This window comes from Myotis myotis, unplaced genomic scaffold (assembly GCF_014108235.1).
Source record: "Myotis myotis isolate mMyoMyo1 unplaced genomic scaffold, mMyoMyo1.p scaffold_m19_p_10, whole genome shotgun sequence".
NCBI lineage: Eukaryota > Metazoa > Chordata > Mammalia > Chiroptera > Vespertilionidae > Myotis > Myotis myotis.
In genome coordinates this window covers 29,866,060-29,887,626 of record NW_023416314.1, presented here as the reverse complement: position 1 = coordinate 29,887,626, position 21,567 = coordinate 29,866,060, and the positions used below count along the sequence as shown (strand labels likewise).

The 21,567-nt window shown below is 38.0% G+C and overlaps 1 protein-coding gene across 5 annotated transcripts in view; it reads right to left on the bottom strand.

The window, feature by feature from the left end:
• Positions 1-20,583, bottom strand: part of DLG2 (discs large MAGUK scaffold protein 2) — a 1,392,511-nt gene extending 1,371,928 nt beyond the window's left edge. For 2 of the 5 annotated variants that reach the window (XM_036324795.1, XM_036324796.1), the window contains exon 1: positions 20,301-20,563. In XM_036324795.1, coding sequence (XP_036180688.1) covers positions 20,301-20,342 — 42 coding nt within the window. In that variant the 5' untranslated portion in view covers positions 20,343-20,563. Of the gene's footprint in view, positions 1-20,300 lie in introns of all 5 variants that reach the window. The other 3 variants (XR_004970363.1, XM_036324800.1, XM_036324794.1) reach the window with 3 other exon arrangements.
• Positions 20,584-21,567: the final 984 nt, after the last annotated feature.

The following is a 21,567-nucleotide window of genomic DNA, read 5'->3' as shown; positions in this document are numbered from 1 at the left end:
TTCTCTCTCATCGATGTTTCTAACTCCCTATCCCTCTCCCTTCTTCTCTGTAAAAAAATCAATAAAATATATTTTAAAAAAAATTGTTAATCATTATTGTAAGGAGGCACAACCAAATACTATTGCTTTTGGTGATAATAATACATATTTACTGGGCTTTTATTAAATACCAAATCCTCTGCTAAAACCATTATGTGGATTAATTTACATAATCCTTAATATAACCCCATAGAGTGAGACACATAATTAGCCACATTTTACAGATGAGGAAATTAGAAGCTCAGTGATAGTAAGTTCCGTGCCCAAGATCAGAGGGCTATCAAGCAGTAGGATCTGGATTTGAACCTAAGTAGCTTGAGTCCAGATTTCCCTGACTCATAAGCACTGTGAGTCACAATCTGTTTTATATTCTGGAGCAGCAGTGTGTGTTATAGAATGAGCACAGAGTTTTCACACCATAAGACTTAAAGTGCTTGATCTCCTATTTACAAGCAATCACTTTGGGGAGGTTACTTAATGTCTCTTAGTTTTGGTTACCTCAGCTCTAAAACAGAGATTTAAACAAAACAAAATAAAAATACATCTGAAGATGGCTGCCTCTGAGGCTAAAACATAGTTTATTCTCAAGAAATTAAAGTTGAATAAGTAAGTAAATGAGATTCCATGATATGATTTTCAGATCTTCTTACATAAGTGATTGTAAATATGATGGGCTGGTGTGAGTACAGGTCTGTTATTTCTATGGACTGATAAACAGTATCAGCAGTGAGAACAAAATAGGACGAGTCAGGCCAAGGGGCTACAGTCAGAATCTTTCTGTATCAAATTGTCACCTATCCTGAGATAAATGCATAGGAGAGGAAGAAACTGAACCTGAGACATGCCAAACTAAAATATTAATTCCTTAGTTCTTTGAGCTATTGCAGATTTTTAATGTTAAAATGAAGATATCTATAGACAGGGCATATGTAAAATTGTCATCAATTTTTTTGTGGGAAACAGAGCCATTTATAAATCTCACTTTGAGAAGACCAAAAGGAATGTATCACTAGTCCCTGGCATGGTACATAGTTCTACTTCCTAGCACAAACTTCAAAGTGCATTTTTAAAACCCAAAGGGAATGCAAAGCTCAATTTTGTTTTCATGGGAGACTAATTGCTGACTGAAGATGTGGCATTTAAGGCACCCACCATGGAGATGAGATTGTCTGAATCGTGGATTCTTCAGGCCCACTCAATCCGCCCCTGTCAGGCTTCACTTCATTTACATACAGATATCTTTGATGAGGAAATTCAACATAGGACTAACTGGGAGATGTAGATAAGTGTTAAGGAATGGCATTTCTAACACATGATAACATTTCGCAAGTATAGGCAATTTAAATATGTGCACACACACACACAAAGGTAGAACCAAAATATGAGCCATATATGTAATTTTAAATGTTCTTGTGGCCACATTAAAGTAAAAAGAAACAGGTAAAGTTAATTTTGATACATTTTATTTAACCCCATATATTTGAATTTTAATCTCAACATATCATCAAGAGAAAAATTATTAATGAGATACTTTATTGTCTGTACGTAGTCTTCAAAATCTGATATGCATTTTATACTTACAATGTATCTCAATTCATGTTTCTAGGGCTCAACAGCCACATGTAGCTAGGACCTGCTCTATTGGACACCACAGCCCTAGACTACCAGTTAGCTATATGGACTCCCACTTTCCTCTACCACCTGAGGGTTCAGGCTTGAAATTAATTATCACAGATGAATTTGATGTTGATAGTTAAGGCTTTGATCCCTAAGTAGTTTCCCCCAGGAGTAATAACATTTCTCTTACTTACACCTCAGCAGAAAGGAATACTGGAAATTAACTTTCATATTATTTTAGGGGGATGGGAGGGGACACCACTGAATAAGAGAAGAATCTGTCATTGACTCGGTTTCCCCTCTGTAGAAGAAACTTGAAAGGCTTAGAAATATTAGCACAGGTAAAACATATGATGAAATGTATGTCTATGAATAGACGTTAGCGTCCCATTCTATGGATATAAAACCTGAAGCTAAGACAGGCTAACTAGCTCAGGCTCACACTGCTGGAAAGAGGTAGAGAAGACTTCACACCTAGGGCTGTGATATTTAAGAGGCAGAGTTCCCAGAGCTGACCCTGCTTGGTCTCATAAGATTCCAGAGCATCATAGTCCAGAGTCCAGAAACCCAAAATTGCTTTTCCGAATGTTAAAGCGCTGCATCTAGGCACCTCTTCATAAGTTTGGGTGAAATCCTTCCTAAACAGTACTTGACGTTTCTCTCAGTCACTTCTCCACTTGGCGAGGCCACAAAACTCCCTCATTCTCTATAGGACCACTGAATCAACACTGATACCAGCACTTTCCCCTTCCTCATTAAAGAGGGAGGAAAAGTCTCCACTTTCTAATTAGCAAAGCTTCTGCACAAACTCTCAACAAGAAAAGCCGGTGGTTCTGGAAGGCAGTGTGGTGTGTATGGGGAAGGCTGCCTCTGTCACCTTCCTGCTATTTGGCTTTGGACACAGGAATGCCTTCCTTAGTTTTGGTGTTAAGAGTTTGTTAAATGAGGGCAGTAATACTCATTTGACAGGGTTGATAAAAAGATTAAAATAGATAAAGATTATGCCAAAACCGGTTTGGCTCAGTGGATAGAGCGTCGGCCTGTGGACTGAAGGGTCCCAGGTTCGATTCCGGTCAAGGACATGTACCTTAGTTGCGAGCACATCCCCAGTAGGAGATGTGCAGGAGGCAGCTGATCGATGTTTCTCTCTCATCGATGTTTCTGGCTCTGTCCCTCTCCCTTCCTCTCTGTAAAAAATCAATAAAATATATTTAAAAAAAAAAGATTATGAAATCCCTAGCACATAATAACCACTCACTGAGCCAATGTCCTATTTTCTTCTGCAATACACCAGCCATAGAGGGCCCTGCTATGTATTTCTGTTCTTCGACTCATTCCCAATAGTTGGCCTCTTCCCCAGAAGTAGTATCTGTCAATTTGAATAGGTTCAGTAAGAATTACACATGCAAATAGGACCTCGGGGCTTTCTCCCCCTCAGCCTACTCCATGGAACTGTACTGAAGAAGCTAGACATTCTCTTTCTCCCTGGAGAATATATTATCCCTTAAGATTGTGTCAAAAATATTCTGTCCAAGATGCTTCTGAGGGATTTTAGGGCACTGACCGACCCTCCCATCCAGCCAAAGGCTTACATCCTGCCTCTAGCCATTTCTGTCTTACAGGATCTGCAGACTGTGGCACACACCAGGGAACTTGACTTTGTTTAGCCCTGAAGGAGGAGGTAATGAGGGAAAAGGTGAGAATCACTTAGTGCTGTGAAAATCAATGTTATTGACTGCTGGACCAGAGGAAAGGAAAAACAGCCTTGCTGATCATGGTGGACGGGAAGAAGGGAGGGATGGGAGATGGGCCACAGAGTCTACATAATGAGAATGGGCAGTCAGCCATGACTGAGGGAGTCTCATTCCAGATCAACAGTCTGTCTCTCCAATCTCCACCCGCCCCAGCCTGTACTGCTCCAATCATTTTGTGAACCTGTCCTCTAACTTGTTTATCTGAACTGAAACAATGTTTTAGACCTAAGAGGAAAAAAATATGTGCTTTTCCCTAGACTGGTCAAGTCTGAATTTTTCTTTAATGTATTTTTAATTATTCATATCTCCTATTTGCATGATTAACTGATATTTTTTTCAAATTAACCAATTGCTTTTCTTAAAATTTTGTTATAGACTTTTCTTTAGACAGATTTTTTTATTTCATGTTAAATTCAATTCAATAATGCACTATTTACTATACAGACATAGATACCATTTTTTAAACAATGACTCTGTTTATTGTACAGATACATTGGTAAACACAGAAGGGAGACTCAATGTTTGCTTTAAAAAGGAATAAACTAAAGAAGACATGGAATTTTGTTTCAGTAAAGAAAACGAACATAACTAAACACTCCAACACAATGCATACATATGGCACACTAGTAACACACAGTGCTACACTAGTACTACAAAGTCTATCAAGTGTTATATAGTCATACAGAGTAATAAAAAGTAGTGAGAAGATAGGAAACAAAGAAGTTCCATTTGGGAGAAAATAATAACTAGCAGGGCCTGATGGACCAGATAGTTATGTAGAGGAGGGAGAAGGGGTGAATACTTTTCTAAAATAAAATAACTAGCTGGTTTGGCTCAATGGATAGAGTGTTGGCCTGTGGAATGAAGGGTCCCAGGTTCGATTCTGGTCAAGGGCACATGCCCAGAGTTGCGGGCTTAATCTCTAGTCAGGGGTGTGTAGAAGGCAGCCAATCAATGATTCTCTCTCATCATTGATGTTTCTCTTTCTCTCTCTCTCTCTCTCTCTCTCTCTCTCTCCCTTCCTGTCTGAAATCAATAAAACTTTGAAAAAAAATAATAGAATTAAATAAAGTAACAGACTGAGCACAAGCAATTTAAAAAAGAATGGCAAATAGTTTTACAATGTTCTATTTTTCATACACATTATTCCATGTATACTTTGTAACAACCCTACCTGGTGCAATGTGTGTGTTTTGGTGCTGCTTTTAAGCATATTCTACTTGGAGAATATTTGGAGCTCTCTTGATTTACAAAATTGAAACCCAAATTTTTAAAATTATAGATTCCAAAGCCTCTATTTTACTTAACTTTTAATATTCAATTTATAATTGTACTGTTCTATTTATAAATCTCGCAAGGTTTTTACAATCATCATTACGGGTGTTTTTATGAATTAAATTCCTCTTAAACATTTTAAACTTCATTTATAAATTTAATATATTAAATTTTCTTTTAAAGTACTCTAGTTGAATTATGAACAAAACTTTCCAAGTTTTAAAATGCATTTTTCTACCTAATAAGTAAAACTTAAAATATGGTGAGTTTTAAGCTTTCTTATACATTTCAATTTATAAATGGTAAGACTTTTTATCTTTCATCTTTAAAATCTCCGATAAAATTTAATTCCTTGACATCTAAAAGTAATCTGTTATATATGCCAATCTAGGAAGTTCTCTTTAAAAATACAAATACACAAGCCATTATGCTCAATTAATATTTGACGAAGGAGGCAAGAGCATACAATGGAGTCAAGACAGTCTCTTCAATAAATGGTGTTGGGAAAATTCGACAGATACTTGCAAAAAAAAAATGAAACTAGACCACCAACTTACACCATACACACACAAAAAAAAACTCAAAATGGATAAAGGACTTAAACCTAAGACGGGAAACCATAAAAATCTTAGAAAAATCCATAGGCAGCAAAATATCAGATATATGTCATAGCAATATCTTTACCGATACAGCCCCTAGGGCAGTGGTCGGCAAAGGGCGGCTCACGAGCCACATGCGGCTCTTTGGCCCCTTGAGTGTGGCTCTTCCACAAAATACCATGTGTGGGCACGCACGTACAGTGCGAAGTTGACTTAAAACTTTAAGTAAAGTTTATTAACTTAATTTTAGGGAATGTTGTGGAGTAAAAGAAGATGCAGTGTCGAGGATTGAGAAAGGTATGTTGAGATGGTTTGGACATATAGAGAGGATGAACAAAAGAAGATAGACGAAACAAGAATACAAAGACGAGTGTGGATGGGAGAGTTGGAAGGGGTCTACCTCAGCGAACCTACTTCAATCAGTTTGAGGACGTTTTTAGCAAAGGCCAGCTTGGGGTACCCTAATTAAGTTAATAACAATGTACCTACCTATATAGTTTAAGTTTAAAAAATTTGGCTCTCAAAAGAAATTTCAATCGTTGTACTGTTGATATTTGGCTCTGTTGACTAATGAGTTTACCGACCACTGCCCTAGGGCATTGGAAACTAAGGAGAAAATAAACAAATGGGACTATATTAAAATAAAAAGCTTCTACACAGCAAAAGAAATCATCAACAAAACAACAAGAAAGCCCACTGCATGGGAGAACATATTTGCCAATGTTATCTCCAATAAGGGCTTAATCTCCAAAATTTACAGGGAACTCGTACATCTTAACAAAAGGAAGATAAACAATCTAATAAAAAAAAATGGGAAAAGGACTTAAATAGACACTTTTTGAAAGTGGATATACAGAAGGCCAAGAGACATATGAAAACATGCTCAAAGTCACTAATCTTCTTCTTTTTTTTTTTTTTTTTAATATATTTTATTGATTTTTTACAGAGAGGAAGGGAGAGAGATAGAGAGTTAGAAACATCGATGAGAGAGAAACATCGATCAGCTGCCTCCTGCACATCTCCTACTGGGGATATGCCCGCAACCCAGGTACATGCCCTTGACCGGAATCGAACCTGGGACCCTTCAGTCCGCAGGCCAACGCTCTATCCACTGAGCCAAACCGGTTTTGGCAGTCACTAATCTTCTGAGAGATGCAAATCAAAATGACAATGAGGTACCATTTTACACCTGTCAGAATGGCTATCACCAACAAATATACAAAGGACAAATGCTGGATGCAGAGAAAAAGGAACCCTCGTACATTGCCAATGGGAATGCAGACTGGTGCAGCCACTGTGAAAAACAGTATAATGTTTCCTCAAAAAATTAAAAATGAAATTCCCATTTAATCCAGTAATCCTACTTCTAGGAATATATCACAAGAAATTAGGAACACCGATCAGAAAGGACATATGTACCCCTATGTTCATAGCAGCACAATTTACAATAGCTACAATTTGGAAATAGCCTAAGTGTCCATCAGCAGATGGGTGGATTAAAAAACAGTGGTACATCTACACAATGGAATACTATGCTGCTGTAAAAAAGAAAGAACTCTTACCATTCACAACAGCATGGATAGACATGGAGAGCATTATGCTAAGGGAAATAAACCAGTTGGAGAAAGATAAATATCACATGATCTCACTCATTTGTGGAATATAATGAATAACATTAACTGATGAACAAAAATAGCTCCAGAGACATAGAAGCATCGAACAGACCATCATACTTCAGAGAGAAGGAAGGGGGGATGGGTGGGTAAGAGATTAACCAAAAGACTTGTTTGCATGCATATGAGCAAAACCAATGGACACAGACACCAGGCAGATGAGGGCATTTGCTGGGGGGGGCGGGGGGGAGTGGCTGGGAGAGATCAATGGGGAAAAAGGAGACATATGTAATACTATATGTAATACTTTAAACAAAGAATTGAAAACAAATACATAAACTACCAAATATATACAATTATTACATAAAACAAAACTATTAATTTATAGGTTTAATTTACTTCATTATGCTATAATTAATCTAAATCTTTTAAGGATTAAGGACCCCAGACCATCAAGCAAACAATTTTGCAAATTTTGTGGTTTCCCAATAAATTTAGAGGGGTTTATATTTAGTTAGCTAAGATTACCTATGAGGTAGAAATCTTGGTTGGGAGATGTATAACTGTAGATGGTGAGGATGATTGAGGCTGATTTTTCTTACCTCCTCAACTATAAAACTAAACATTGTTTTGTCATATCTCAGGAACTCCAAAATTTTATAAAGAAGTTGGGTCCTACTTCATATCCCCTGGATTCAAAGTATGCCATAAGGGAATTTCCACTTATACAATCAAGTTCACAAACACCTAGTTTAAAGTGACTCTCCAATGTTTCAGTTGGCATTTCATTGGCTTTCTTAAGAAAGTTCACATCTTCTGAATGGATCCTGAAGCTCTCTGAGGCTTTGTCTGTCTAAAGCCATGTTCATGATATTATGGAGACATTATCACTATCATCTCAAGTAGACACCTAGAAATTAAATATCAGAAAAGATGCTTTACTCACCTAGGAGTGTTATATACTCTTTTATAAGTGGAGATGATGGACTTCAAACCCAGATTTTCTATCAAACATCCAATTTCCTCCATGTCTGCCCTGTGGCATGAACAGGGGATGGATATATGGCTGCTTGTATTCTGACTTCATATGCTGCAGGTCAGTAGGGTCTGGCAGGGGGTAATGAATGAGGAAAGGTGGAGAGGCCAGAACATGGGAAGACAACTTTTGAAAACAGTGGGAAACAGAAAGTTCTTGAGCAAAGAAATGGATGGCCAATTCTTATCTGTGTTTTAAAAAAAAATATCTCTGATACAACCTTTGGGAGGATAAATTTGGAGAGGAAACAAAGAGAGAAAAGGGAAGCCAGCCAGGATGTTCCTGTGGTCATACAGTGAAAGGTAATGAGGGCTCCACTGAAGAAGAGGTAGAATAAATTATTCAGAGGTAGATCCTAAAAGATCTGTGGCTTGATTAGATTTCCATTGGGGGCTGTAGAGTTAAAAATGACTACAATGTTTCCGCTCAAAATGCCCAAGAGAATAGTGATAAAGAGGAAGTTGTCCATTGGTTTCTGTTTAAAATAATCACACACAACCCAGACAGTGTGGCTCGAGTGATTAAACATTGACCCATTAAACATTGAAGTCACCAGTTCAATTCCCAGTCAGGGCACATGCCCGGGTTCTGGACTTGATCCCCAGTAGAGGACATGCAAGAGGCAGCCAATCAATGATGTTCTTCTTTAATTGATGTTTCTCTCTCTATTCCTCTCCCTTCCTCTCTCTCTAAAAATCCATAAAGACATATTTTATATATATATATATATATATATATATGTATGTATATATAAAATAATCACACACACAATCACCTTAAAGCACAGTATTTGATGGGGTAGATGTAGAAACAGTGATAGGGGACTAGCTGGAAACATATTTGCATGCAGTATACAACTGTTCCCTATTTGAAATACAACAGCAATGATCCTTTTGAAATTCAGACTCGCCATATATTTTTTTCAAACTGCATCTCATTTCAAAGCTATTCCAAGGTTACACTTGAAAGCTTTCTATCCTCTGCTGAAAAGTAATGGTCTAAGGAAAACAATGCTTTTAGTCTCTGGCTACCTTTATTTATTTACTTAAAACAGCTTTCCTACCATGCAGCCATTTAGGAAGATGCTTATGAAGATTTATTAATGACATGATAATGTTCTTATGATATGGTATTGAGCAAAAACACAGGGTACAAGTAGTATACCTTGATCCCAGATGTCTTCTTATATAACACATACTCATTCACACACACACACAAGTGCATAAGGAACAAATGAAAGTAATACAGAGCTTTTATGTATGAGCGGCAAGGTTGTGAGCAAGCATGAATGTGCTGTCCTTTTCTGTACTTTCCATACTTCCTATAATGAGGTGATTACTTTCATAGTCTTCAAAACAGCTGAGGAGCACAATGCATCCTGACCCATTTAAAACGAACTCCTTGTTTTACTTTTCCTGAAGAATTCAAAAGAGTACAGGTTATCATTTAATTTACTACACATCCAACACAAATGCAAAGGTCTCCTTTAGTTACTCAAGTAAGATTCAGGGATCCTCTTCAAAAATCCACCTTATCCCCTCCCTTCCAGGCTGCTGCATACCTCACGGCCTCCTTTCTTTTTTGAATCTAGGTGTAACCTTAAAAAAAATCTACGTAGATCCTTTAAAAACAAATACATCTATGTATAGGTTTTAAAAGAATATGTAAATCCAAGTGGGGAAAAAAAAAAAACAGGACTCAAAATGTGTCTCCTACTAGTCAGCAAACTTTCATTTTAAAGGAAGACATTCCTTCAGGTTCTTTCAGTTAAATTTCTGCCTTTCTACTTTGAAAGCCCCAAAGTCTTTTAAGTGTCTAAACAAAAAGAAAAGATCTACTTTGAGAAATATGTAGGCACTAGGCCTTCCCAGGGTCAACTGTGTCTTTGTTTTATTGTTCGTCTTTCCCTTTTTAATTCTCAAGAGTTAAGTTCTCCAAGCAATACTAATTCATCGGGGGGAGTTTCATTACCTTCTTTACTGCACTAATAACTTGTGCAGGGTGAGCAAATAGGCCTCTTTCAAAGCTTGTCCATACTTCAATTGGTCATGAATATCTCCAGTGTAAGCACCCCCAGATTCATGGGAGGGTAGAGATCATCAGACCCATGGGGATCTTCTGGGCCCTGGCTAATGGAAGAAACCATGAGACACCCAAACCAGGGGGAATTGAGACCTGATCTGAAGCTAAAACTAACAAACCAGAAGACAGTCCAACAGGGCTATCAAAATTAAAGGGATGCAAAATGACCCCTTTGGAGAAGGGAGTCAAAAGCCAGAATAACCATCGGAGCAAGGGTCAAGAGCAGGAGAGGGGTTCATCCAGGCACTAGCCTCTCCTGAGCAGGTACTGGTTCCTTTCTCTGGAATTTAACCTGTTACCACCGGAAACTTGCTGTGAGGCCCTGGACAACTAACCCTCTGTGTCTTAATCCCTTCGCCTGTACAGAGGCTTCAATAACGAAACCTTCAGTGCCTGATATATCACAAATCCTCCGTAGGCATTAGTAATTGCTACCAGGCATGCTGAGGTCCGTAGGAGGCTGGGCCAAACCTCAAGGGCCAGGGCAGTGCTAAGCCATGAATTTTTAAGTGAGTAAATGGATTAGTAAATGGACCAGGCTACAGGACAGGCATCCAGTGTTTTTGTTTTGTTTTGTTTTGCACATCTCCTGCCTCATACTGGCTGGCTATTGTAATGTGTCATCCTTCATTTGCATATTCCTAATTGAGGATGTATGTTCCTTAATGCAGGAAACATGTTACAGTGTTTTTCAATTTGTGAGTTATGACCCATTCTCCACTCTTTCAAACTCATTAGCAAAGATACATTAAGAAATCAGTTTTAAATGGGTCAGTATGAACTGCATTTCCTCAACCATTTCTTTTATTATATACATTTAGTAAATCTTGACCAAAATTATTTAAAAAATAAAATTCAAAGTGTAAAAACAGAATAGCAATATCCGAATGCATAGCTTTTGGTAAAGTTAAGTATTGCTGTGAAATGTGTACTTAGTTGTAATTTATAATTTGTTCATACTCTGGGTTACAGTCCAAAAAGTTTGAAAATATTGGATATATATGTTACTTGGGCAAATATTAACACATAACAGTTTCTCAACAAACTTGTTGACTCACTGCTTTAATTCCCAACAGAAGCTATAACACAGTGTTTGCCAAACTTGTCATATAATAATTACCTAGGGCCATTTCCACATTTCCAGGCTGCTTACCTAGATTCTGATGTTGAAGAAATACTGTCATAAAAGAGGTAATAATTTGCCATTAGGGAGGGAATTTATTGAAAGCAAATCCATTCTCCTGTCCTATATCTATTCTTATTTGGTGGCACCATACCTGATTCAAAGAGGCATCATTTACCCTATGGCTCAGTGGATAGAGTGTCAGCCTGCAAACTGAAGGATCTCAGGATCAGTTTTGGTCAAGGGCACATGCCTGGATTGTGGGCTTGATTCCCAGTAGGGAACATGCAGAAGGCAGCCAATCAATGATTCTCTCTCATCAATGATGTTTCTATCTCTTTTCCCTCTCCCTTCCTCTCTGAAATCAATAAAGATAATTTTATTTTTTTAAACAAAAAGAGGCACCCTTTAAAATATGTCCAGCTATTTGAGTGGCTAACATTCATTCAGACAGTCACTCATTCAGCAAATATTTACTGATTATTTGCCACATGGAAGGCAATGGGAGTATACATGCATATGAGGCCTGGTTCTGGCACTTGAGTAGCTTAGAGTAGGTTCATTTCAGAACTAGGGTGGGGTGTCCACTGAGGATCAGACCTGAAGCCAAAAATAAAATGGACAGTTGAATGTACATATATGACATACATTTGGGGCTATCTACCATACAAATGTTCAGAGAATTAATAATTAGTCAAACTGCAGTGGTAACCATATAACCAAGTATTTTTTCTCTAACCAATGCTGATCAAATTACAGAAGAGCTGAGAACAGTACCCAAAAGCTGAGGAGAAGTTGGTATTAGGGCAGGACAAGACAAAGAAGAAGATAAAAAAGTTAAATTATAGACAGAACTGGACAACGTGTCTCCAGTCAGCACCAACTGGACCCAAAAGGTTAATGTCTCTCACCGGTATTACTGCAGGAACTTCCAAGTGGTCTCCCTGCTCCAGCCCTTCCCCCGCTAAAGTCTCTTTCCAACACATTCCTTAAAACACCAGGTGGCTCCCTCCCCAGGGCCTTTCCACTTTCCCTTACTCAGTGGTTCTCAACCTTCCTAATGCCGTGACCCTTTAATACAGTTCCTCATGTTGTGGTGACCCCCTATTTCATTGTTACAAATTGAACATAATTAAAGCATAGTGATTAATCACAAAAACAATATGTAATTATATATGTGTTTTTCCGATGGTCTTAGGCGACCCCCAAAGGGGTCGGGACCCACAGGTTGAGAATCGCTGCCTTACATTTTTCTACATGGCTGCTCCCTTCGCCTCCTTTAGGTCTTTACTCAAAGGTCAACTTCCTAGTGAGACCCCAACTACCCATTTTGACTAGAACTGTAACTTCGATCCCTTCCCACAGTCACACTTTAGATACCCCTTCCATATTGTGTTTCTTTTTAGCATTTATCATTATACATGACATATTTTACTTACCTCTCCTTTTTATTGCTCACCTAGCTTACTAGCATATGCATTCTATAAGGATGCAGAGTAGTGTCTGTTTTGTTCCACCCTGTGTTGTTAGCAACCAGGTCAATGCTTGACACATAATAGATGCTCATTAAATACTTGGTGGATGAAAGAATGGAGAATACATAAGAAAGCCTCATGCTCTGACTCTAACCATTATTTATTAGCAGGAAATTAAGAGATTCCCTTCCAAAGCAGCTCCCACCCAGGGTTTGTTTGTTTTTTTGTGGGGTTTTTTTTGTGGGGGGCGGAGTTTGAGAGTCCAGTCCCATCAACCAGAAGGTCCTCAGCAATCCTGGCCAGGCCTCACAGACAGCTGCCCTGGGATTCAACCATGCTCATCAACAAGCTTGCAGTAGTCATGGCTGGGACTCACAGCTGCAGGGCCAAAGGGATCACACCTGGATCACCAGCATGCTCACAGCAATTGTGGTGTAACCATAACAGGAGGGTGCATGCAGTCCACACAGGGGACACCCCTGGAGCACCTGGTTCTGGTGACCAGGGGAGATTGTGCTACTGGGCCACCTAGGACACCTTCTACAGAAAGCTACTCACTCGTCCATGGAGATAAGCAGTCTACCAAATAATGCGGCCAAAATTAATGGTCATAATGGTGCTCACTGAACTAGGGAGAAGAATGGATGAACACAGTGAGAACTCCAAAGAAGAAACAGAAATGATATATATGATAAAGGGCTAATATCCAAAACATATAAAGAATTAACACAACACATGAAAATAAATGACTAAAAAATGGACAGAGGACCTGAATAAATATTTCTCCAAAGAAGATATACAAATTGTCAACGGACACATAAAAAATGTTTAGCATCATTAATCATCAGGGAAATGAAAATCAAAACCACAATGAGATACCACCTCACTTGTGTCAGAATGGATATTATAAAAAAGTCAAAAAGTAACAAGTGTTGATGAGCATGCAAATTGTATCACCAAGTAAGAATAGATACAGAGCAGAAGAACGAATTTGTTCTCAATAAATTCCCTCCCTTTATTGTTGGTGGGATTGCACATTGGTGCAGCCACTGTGGAAAAACAGTATGGAAGTTCTTCAAAAATTTACAAATAGAACTACCCTGAAACCCAGCAATTCCACTCCTAGATATTAATCCTGAGAAAATGAAAACACTAATCAGAAAAGATAGATGCATCCCTATGTGTATTGCAGCATTACTTACAATAGCCAAAATACAGAAGCAACCTAAGTGTCCATCAAAAGATAAGTGGTACATATATACAATGTAATATTACTCAGTCATAAAAAAAAAAATCATACCTTTTGTGAAACATGGATGGACCTAGAGGGCATTATGCTAAGTAAAATAAGTTAGACAGAGAAAGACAAATACAGTATGATTTTACTTATATGTGAAATCTACAAACAAAACAGAAACGAACTCATAGCCATAGAGAACAAACTGATGTCTGCCAGAGGGGAGGGGGAGGGGGACAGGAGGAAAAACAGTGAAGGGAATTAAAAGGCATAAACTTCTAGTTATAAAATAAATAAGTTGCAGAGATGTAATATACAGCATAAGGAATATAGTCAATAACATCATAATAACTTTGTATGGTGACAGATGGTTACTAGACTTATTGTAATGATTACTTTGCAAGGTATATAAATGTCAAATTACTATGTTGTACACCTGAAACTAATATAATATTGTATGCCAACTATACTTTAATGGAAAAGAAAAACAAAAAAGAAAGAATAAAAAGAAATGGTAAGGTCATACTATGTAAAACATGTAATTTTATATTTATTTAATTCCTTACCTTATTAACAAATATTTTAGTAGTCTGCAATATATTAATTAGTTATAGTTCATATAACTATATTATTTATTTAGGGAAGTTTTGGAAAGGTTTCAAGTGGAACAGACCTGACTGACTTAAAAGCTACCTTTATGCCGAAACCGGTTTGGCTCAGTGGATAGAGCATCGGCCTGTAGACTGAAAGGTCCCAGGTTCGATTCCGGTCAAGGGCATGTACCTGGGTTGCGGGCACATCCCCAGTGGGAGATGTGCAGGAGGCAGCTGATCGATGTTTCTCTCTCATCGATGTTTCTAACTCTCTATCTCTCTCCCTTCCTCTCTGTAAAAAATCAATAAAATATATTTTAAAAAAAAAGCTACCTTTATAAGCACTTACTAGTTGTGTGACATTAGGCAAGTTATTTTTTCCCCCAAAATGTCAGTTTCTCTCCTCTATAAAGTAACGATGATGATAATGCTTACATCATAAGTCTGGGAAGTGTTTTGAAGACTTGTGCTCAGTTACTGGTGTAGTCTATGGCTCATGGTAAGAGCTTGACAAATTGTAGCTATTATTGCTATTGTCCGTTGTACTGTTTTTTTCTTTATTAATTAACTCCTTATATTATTTTTTAAGGATTTGAATTAAATAGCCTCATCAGAAATTATAAATTCAATATACTGAGTAGGCTTAGGTATTATAAACCCAATATACTAAGTAGGCTCACAACCATTAGGAGGCCATAATTTAGGGGCCCAGTGGGGGATTAGTACCTTATTAACCTCTGGAAAGAGATAATTATTCAATTGGAACTCTGAGAGGGAGCATGCCTGATTTGCATGAACCATAGGTATTATACACACTGTCCAAAATTCTGATTCATGATTCCAAGACCTGCCTACAACAAATAATGTGTTCATTAAAAGCATCGATATGTGGGATGTATCATGGACTCTTCAAAGAATAGGCATCTGCAGCATAAGGAGATAGAATTTCTGAAAGTTTCCCTTTCAAACAGTAAATCAAGCATTTTAGAGGAAATAAATAAAGAAAACAGTATATACTTCCTGTCTTCAGAGTGCTTAAAATCTAGTTGGGATGAGGGCAATGCCAAAACATAATAAAAAATTAGCTAGCAATGTAAGATAAATATTGCAAGTGATGCCATAAGGCAATATAAGATTTATTTCCCTGAATGATGAAGAAATTACACTCACCAAATCAAAGGAGAGATAAAGTAAGGGAGTTAGTGCGGCTAGGGTCAATTTCTTGAAAGACAAACACCCTGTACTGGTTCTTAAAGGAAGGATAGAATTCAGACAGAACATGGCCAATCAGAGAAAGGACGCCCATTGCACAAAGCAAATGCTCAGAGGCAGAAAAGGGCGGGGTGTTTGGAAATGAGGAACTTCACAGAATAAACTCAGTAGAAATTAGCATGATGAAAGTTTGAATTCTGGAGTGTTTAGGCAGTCAACAAATTGTTTTAGTTTGAATTATAGATTCCCTCCAACCTAGCTCTACAACCTGGCTGTGTAGATCCAAAACAGTATGTATGTGACTGAGTGCGAGTGGTTTGTGACTGCCAAACCTCATATGCAAACCCACGCCCATGTGCTTTCAAAGCCCAAGGTATTGTGTGTGTGTGTGTGTGTGTGTGTGTGTGTGTGTGTGTGTTTTCTCTCAAAATAATTTAAAAAGCATTACAATAAATAAATCTGGGAAGAAGCTGAGTATGTAATAAAGAGAAATCTGGGACATGATGCAACATTTAACAAATATTTATTGAACAACTACTATGTGCCCACATTGTTCTTGATGCTGATGATACAGATGTAAATGAAACAAATGGAAATCCTGACTTCTATAGAATTTACATGTTAGCATATGTGCATGTGTGGTAATGATGTTGAGAGTGGTGGGAAAGGTGAATTTATAGCTGAATGCATTTCTCATTAATTACAGACATCTTTTAATTGGGCTCAAATCCTAGAATTTCTTAACACTATTTTCACTGAAGGCAAACCTTAAGTCTTCTCCTATTTTGTGGCCTCAAATTTATCAATTATGAGTTAAACTGAGGACTTACTACATTCTAAGAACATTTTATACAGTGTCCCCATATCTTATATCACATCATTTTTATAATAACTATTATCCTTGTTATATACATTAGAAATACTTAATTCAGAAAGTTTCTTGTGCAAACAAAAGCATTTCTATGTAATAAATGGGGAAGATAACCCAAAATTAGTTCTTTTAGAGTAATGAAAACCCATGCTTGAAAAACATTCTGTTACACTCTTTTATTTCAAAAATAAAAGCAGAATTATTGAATCCATGGGGTGGGCAACAGGATTTACTAAATAAGGTAGTAAACAAGGGGTCAGGAAACATCTCTACCAAATCTGCTTCTGACACACACTGTGAACCAGAGGAACTGTCCATTTCCCCTCTCTGTGTTAGTTTTCTTACCTGTAAAATGGATCTCATACTTGCCATTCATCATTCAGAGATTGTGGGTTTGTGACTGTATATGGGTATGTTTACAGTAGCAGGACAAAAGGAGGGAAATAATGAGGTGAGGAACATAAAGCTATTCAGAAAAGCAACAGGTATCACCTGAATGTAAGTTAGTTGCATCAAAATCATTACTTTCAAAAAGTCATTTTTATAGACAAAAAATGATATGGACATCTGGTGCAACAAGCTTCCTTTATGTTTTATTAAAGAGGTACTTTGTGTATAACAAAGGCAATCTGAGATGAAAGAGGAATTATATACCTAAATAATGATCACATTACTTTTTTGTGTGTGAACAGAATCAGAGTAGATTGTTGTAATCATATTCTTTAAAAAGTTAAACTCAAGCCAATATGCTATGAATGTTGATCAAATTTAAACAACTTACAGTTGACAAGAAAACACAGAACATATATAATACCCTCTGGTTAGAAGTTTTCATTTTTTTCCATCTGTAGAAATCCCTTTTTCTAGAAACAGGTGGAAAAGTAACACAGAGTTAGATTGTGAAGATTGCTCAGTTAATTCCCACAGTATTGGCTTTACCTGGCCTTTATTTGTTAGACCCTGTTAGTTCACTCTTCAGTCTTCTAAGACCCCATGCTCCATCCATTTCAAACTATTTGCAACTCTTCAAAGTGTTCTGCTTTTTAACTCCATGCTTTTGTCATTCCCTCTACCAGGCATACCTTCCTCACTCCAGGCTGCTTGGCAAAACTCCATTAGCTGTCAAAATTCAACCCAGAGGTGACTTCACAGGGAAACCTTTCAACCCAGAGGTGACATCACAGTCCATGTAAAATTAGCCAGTGTTCTGTTCTGTTTTGTCCTTACAATGTCCTGCGTAGATTTTCATTACTGGTCCTGTAATACTTCATACCTCTTACTTGCTTATGTGTCTGTGTCCTTTCCAAGAATGGAAGCTTCTTGAAAGCAAGGATTATTTTCTATGGAGCTTAGGTGCACAGACTCTAGCACAGTGCATAAATCATAGTTGTCCTTCCAAAAATTTTTGAAAGATGCGTGAATAAATGATGACCTATAAGTCACATTCTGATATCTGTAAATGTATATGTGTGCACATATAGATATACATGCATATTCGTTCCAAATGTAATGACTTCATTGTTACATGAAAACATCAGACATATTAAAACATACCACTCTCAAAAAATCCTTTTGACTTCACTATAATAAAAAAGGTCCAATCCACAAAACAATCATTCTAGGATAAAAGATTGTGAGTGCAGGAAAAAATAGACAAGAGCTGTTTCTATCCTTTGAATGTTAACCATCTGAAAGTTTTGGGTCACTGGAACACCAATCATGTTAAAACATGGCAACATGAAAAGCCACAAACTATACAAGAGATTTTACCAGAACCCAGTAAATAAGTAACTCTGGGCATAATAAAAATAAAATCAAATACTTTAAAATTATAACATAAAACAAAAATAAAAACATCAGGTAAGACTTTATTACAAAAACTTGGTAAAATATCAGACCATGTAATTGTGAACTCTTTTGCAAAACTTGCTATCTCAGAAGAAAAAGATAAACCTAATAACATTTGCACGGAAGTGTGAAAAATAATTATTGAAAGGGCATAAACATAGTTAACATTGAAGTTGAGCTATTCAAAGCAAGGTTATACATGTTGTACGTGGCAATGTACATGTTCGGGGTTTCTATTGATTAATGTATAGAAAGGTTTACATCACTCAGTACAGGTTAGCCAAAATACAGACTAAGAATTTATTATCCAAAAGTCAGATAAGATAAAATTAAGATACTGTTGGTAAAAGTCTTTTCATTCTTTTGCTTATGAATATAAGTAAGAAAAATTTAAAGCTAGCCCCTCAAAGACCACTGAGTATAGAGTAAAAAGGGAATTTCTCAAAACCCATATCAAAGGAACTTTGGACTTGGGTTTTTCTGCACTTCTGAAATATTTAAAAATTATCTCTTCATCTAAATCATTTATGGAGATTTCCCTGGGGGAAAAAAGCAGTTTTCTCTTAAAAAAAGATAAGGAGGGGCACATTTAAAATTCATGAGCTTACAAACCAGTGTTATTGCATACCCAAAATTTGAAACAAGGGATGGTGATGGAGAAATTCAAATTGATATTTGGGTTCTGTCCTTAGGGTTTTAAATAGCTCTTTTCATGTTGCTTATTATAGCATCTGTATGGGGGAAACTGATTGCTGACTTTAACCTTAAGAGTAGTAAAAAGTAAAGTCTACAGAAGTCTGCAAAATTATCTGCAGAAATGCTTCCGACTGTGGTTGTAATAGAATTGGTCATCAAAACATAAATACTACCTGTTTGAAATTCAAATAGAAAACAAAAAGGCTTACAAAAGGGGAACAGCAGGGAGTTCTTTAATAAAACTTGTAAACACAGGAAATGAAACTTTAGTATCCAGGCATATTAAAATACTCCCCCAGTTAAATAAAATGGGGGAAAACGCTTTCCATTGATATATATTTTTAAGATCTTACTTTAGGTATTAAATCTTAACTGCCCTTCAATTTTTTTCTCCTGAGAGGCAATTACTTTCCTTTTGAACTTCCTTTGAAAATCCAAGTTCAAAATGCTAACAGAGGATGTAATTCACTTCAAATTATGCAACTGGAATTCCACAGCTGGCCTGTCTGCCTGGCTTAGTGCTGAATGAACAGTGTCAGAAAACCTCTCCAATAATATCGCAGTCCTTCCTGGCAAGGGGTAAATCTCCCAAACTTAGGCTCAACTTCAGAGCCTCATTAGCTACAGCAACTGAATGTCAGTGGGGTGAGAACGCCTGGCAACGGCACCCAGGCAGCCAAAGCAAACAGAGCTGAGGATGTGTATGCTCAGTATCACCAACTTCCAAGGATAATGCTGTGTTTGTACGGACAGGGTGATCACCTATCCCACAGATCCTGTCCTAATGCCATTACAGCCCCTACGTGTAATCCCCATCGCAAACAATTAAGCTACACAAACAGGCAGCTCCCAGCACTTTTAAAAAGAAAGTCTTTCAATCCTCCCCTAAAGCAAGCTCTATAGCTCCCCCCGCCCCCCCCCCCCCGGATTTATTGGTTCTGGCCTACCTACATAATTTTCATCTTTTCCTCCCCCCACTCCAGCCCCCAAGTGTGAGCGTGAACCTGAATTACAAACAGTTAAACCTGAAGGTCACTTCACAGCGGCGTTCCAACATGCTCCCCCAGCGAGGCTGCACGGCGACAATAAAACAAAGCCCTTGCAACCACCTGTAATAATCTGCCTGCTCAGCCAGCAATCCGAAAAGTCCTGAGGCTACACAAGGTAGACATTTTCTGCAGCTGGTTTAACATGTATCTTGTGCCCAGTTGCCGGCTCGCCTCCTCTTACCTTCACGTTAGTCCGGAGTGCACAGTAACATGCAAAGAACATTGCAGTAAATAAGGAGCATATGGACCGGTATTCAGCTTCTCAGCACAGCGCAAGCCCCACACACTGGGTCCTGGGCATGTGCTACTAAGGAGCATCCGTTCCCTCTGTCAGTTTGAAAATGCATTGATCTCTGCTTTCTCTGACTACAAAACGACATGTCTTGAAGGCACTGAGTGAGAGCTCAACATCTCTTCATTGGCTATATATAGCAGTGTGCCCAGTAATTTCAATTAGCCGAGAATTCAGCATCTGAAAGTTAAGACTTCAGTTGCTTTTTCCTTCTAGCATTTTAAATCACTGGGTTAAAAAAAAAAAAAAAACCCACAAAAAAAAAAAAAAAAAAACGGGAGGGGGGAATGAGCTCACCCAGGAGGGATGGAGTGGGGGGGAGGAAGGTGAAGAATTGAAATTTAACCAATGAGTTACTTATGTTTCTGGAGAGCTCTGCTGTTATCCTATTAGATACTTTACAAGGGGATCGCATCCGGCAGACTGTAAATGAAGAGGAAACCCTTTCCCCTGTGGAGGTTGAATAAGGGCTCTGCACTGTATTCCAGGCTATTCTGATGCAGCACCCTGTTTGGCAAATACTACAAATCACTGCAAACACCTCTCATTCTGCTTTTCAGTGTGAAATAGGACTGAGACCAAAAGATCACTGTCTCACAAAGTCCCCTAAAATGTAAGCTGGGTTCCCCTGGGGTGATCTGCAGTTACATGGCTGAGAAGTACCACCTTCTCTCACTTCCCTGTCCTGAGATATCTACTCACATCTTCCCGGGGTAGCTAAAGTTGCCAGGATCACTGATAAAACAGGCACCCAATTTTCCAAAATGAAGCTTTATTAGTAAATGACAATCAATAATAGAGGATGAGTTCGGAATGAAAGGGAAGAGTCCAGGGATAACATAACCACGGATTCAGTAGCTACTGCTGCTGAATGTAATGTGTTCAGCTGGCTCCGGAAGGCAGAGAGAGCAGGAGAGAAAAATAAAAGCTTCTGCCCCCATGAATCCATAAGGGGGGAGGGGGAGGGATTTAAAACCATCCTCTGATCCTACTGTCTGTTGTCATTCCTGTCAGGCACCGAATGCTGCAAATTAACTCAATTTTTCCTGAGCCAAAGGACAAACTCCAATTTAACGTTCTAAACTCTTATTTCCAGCCTTTGGAAGCCCTAATGCTCAGCTAGAATTCTAAAGCTCTCTGGCAAAATGCACGCAGA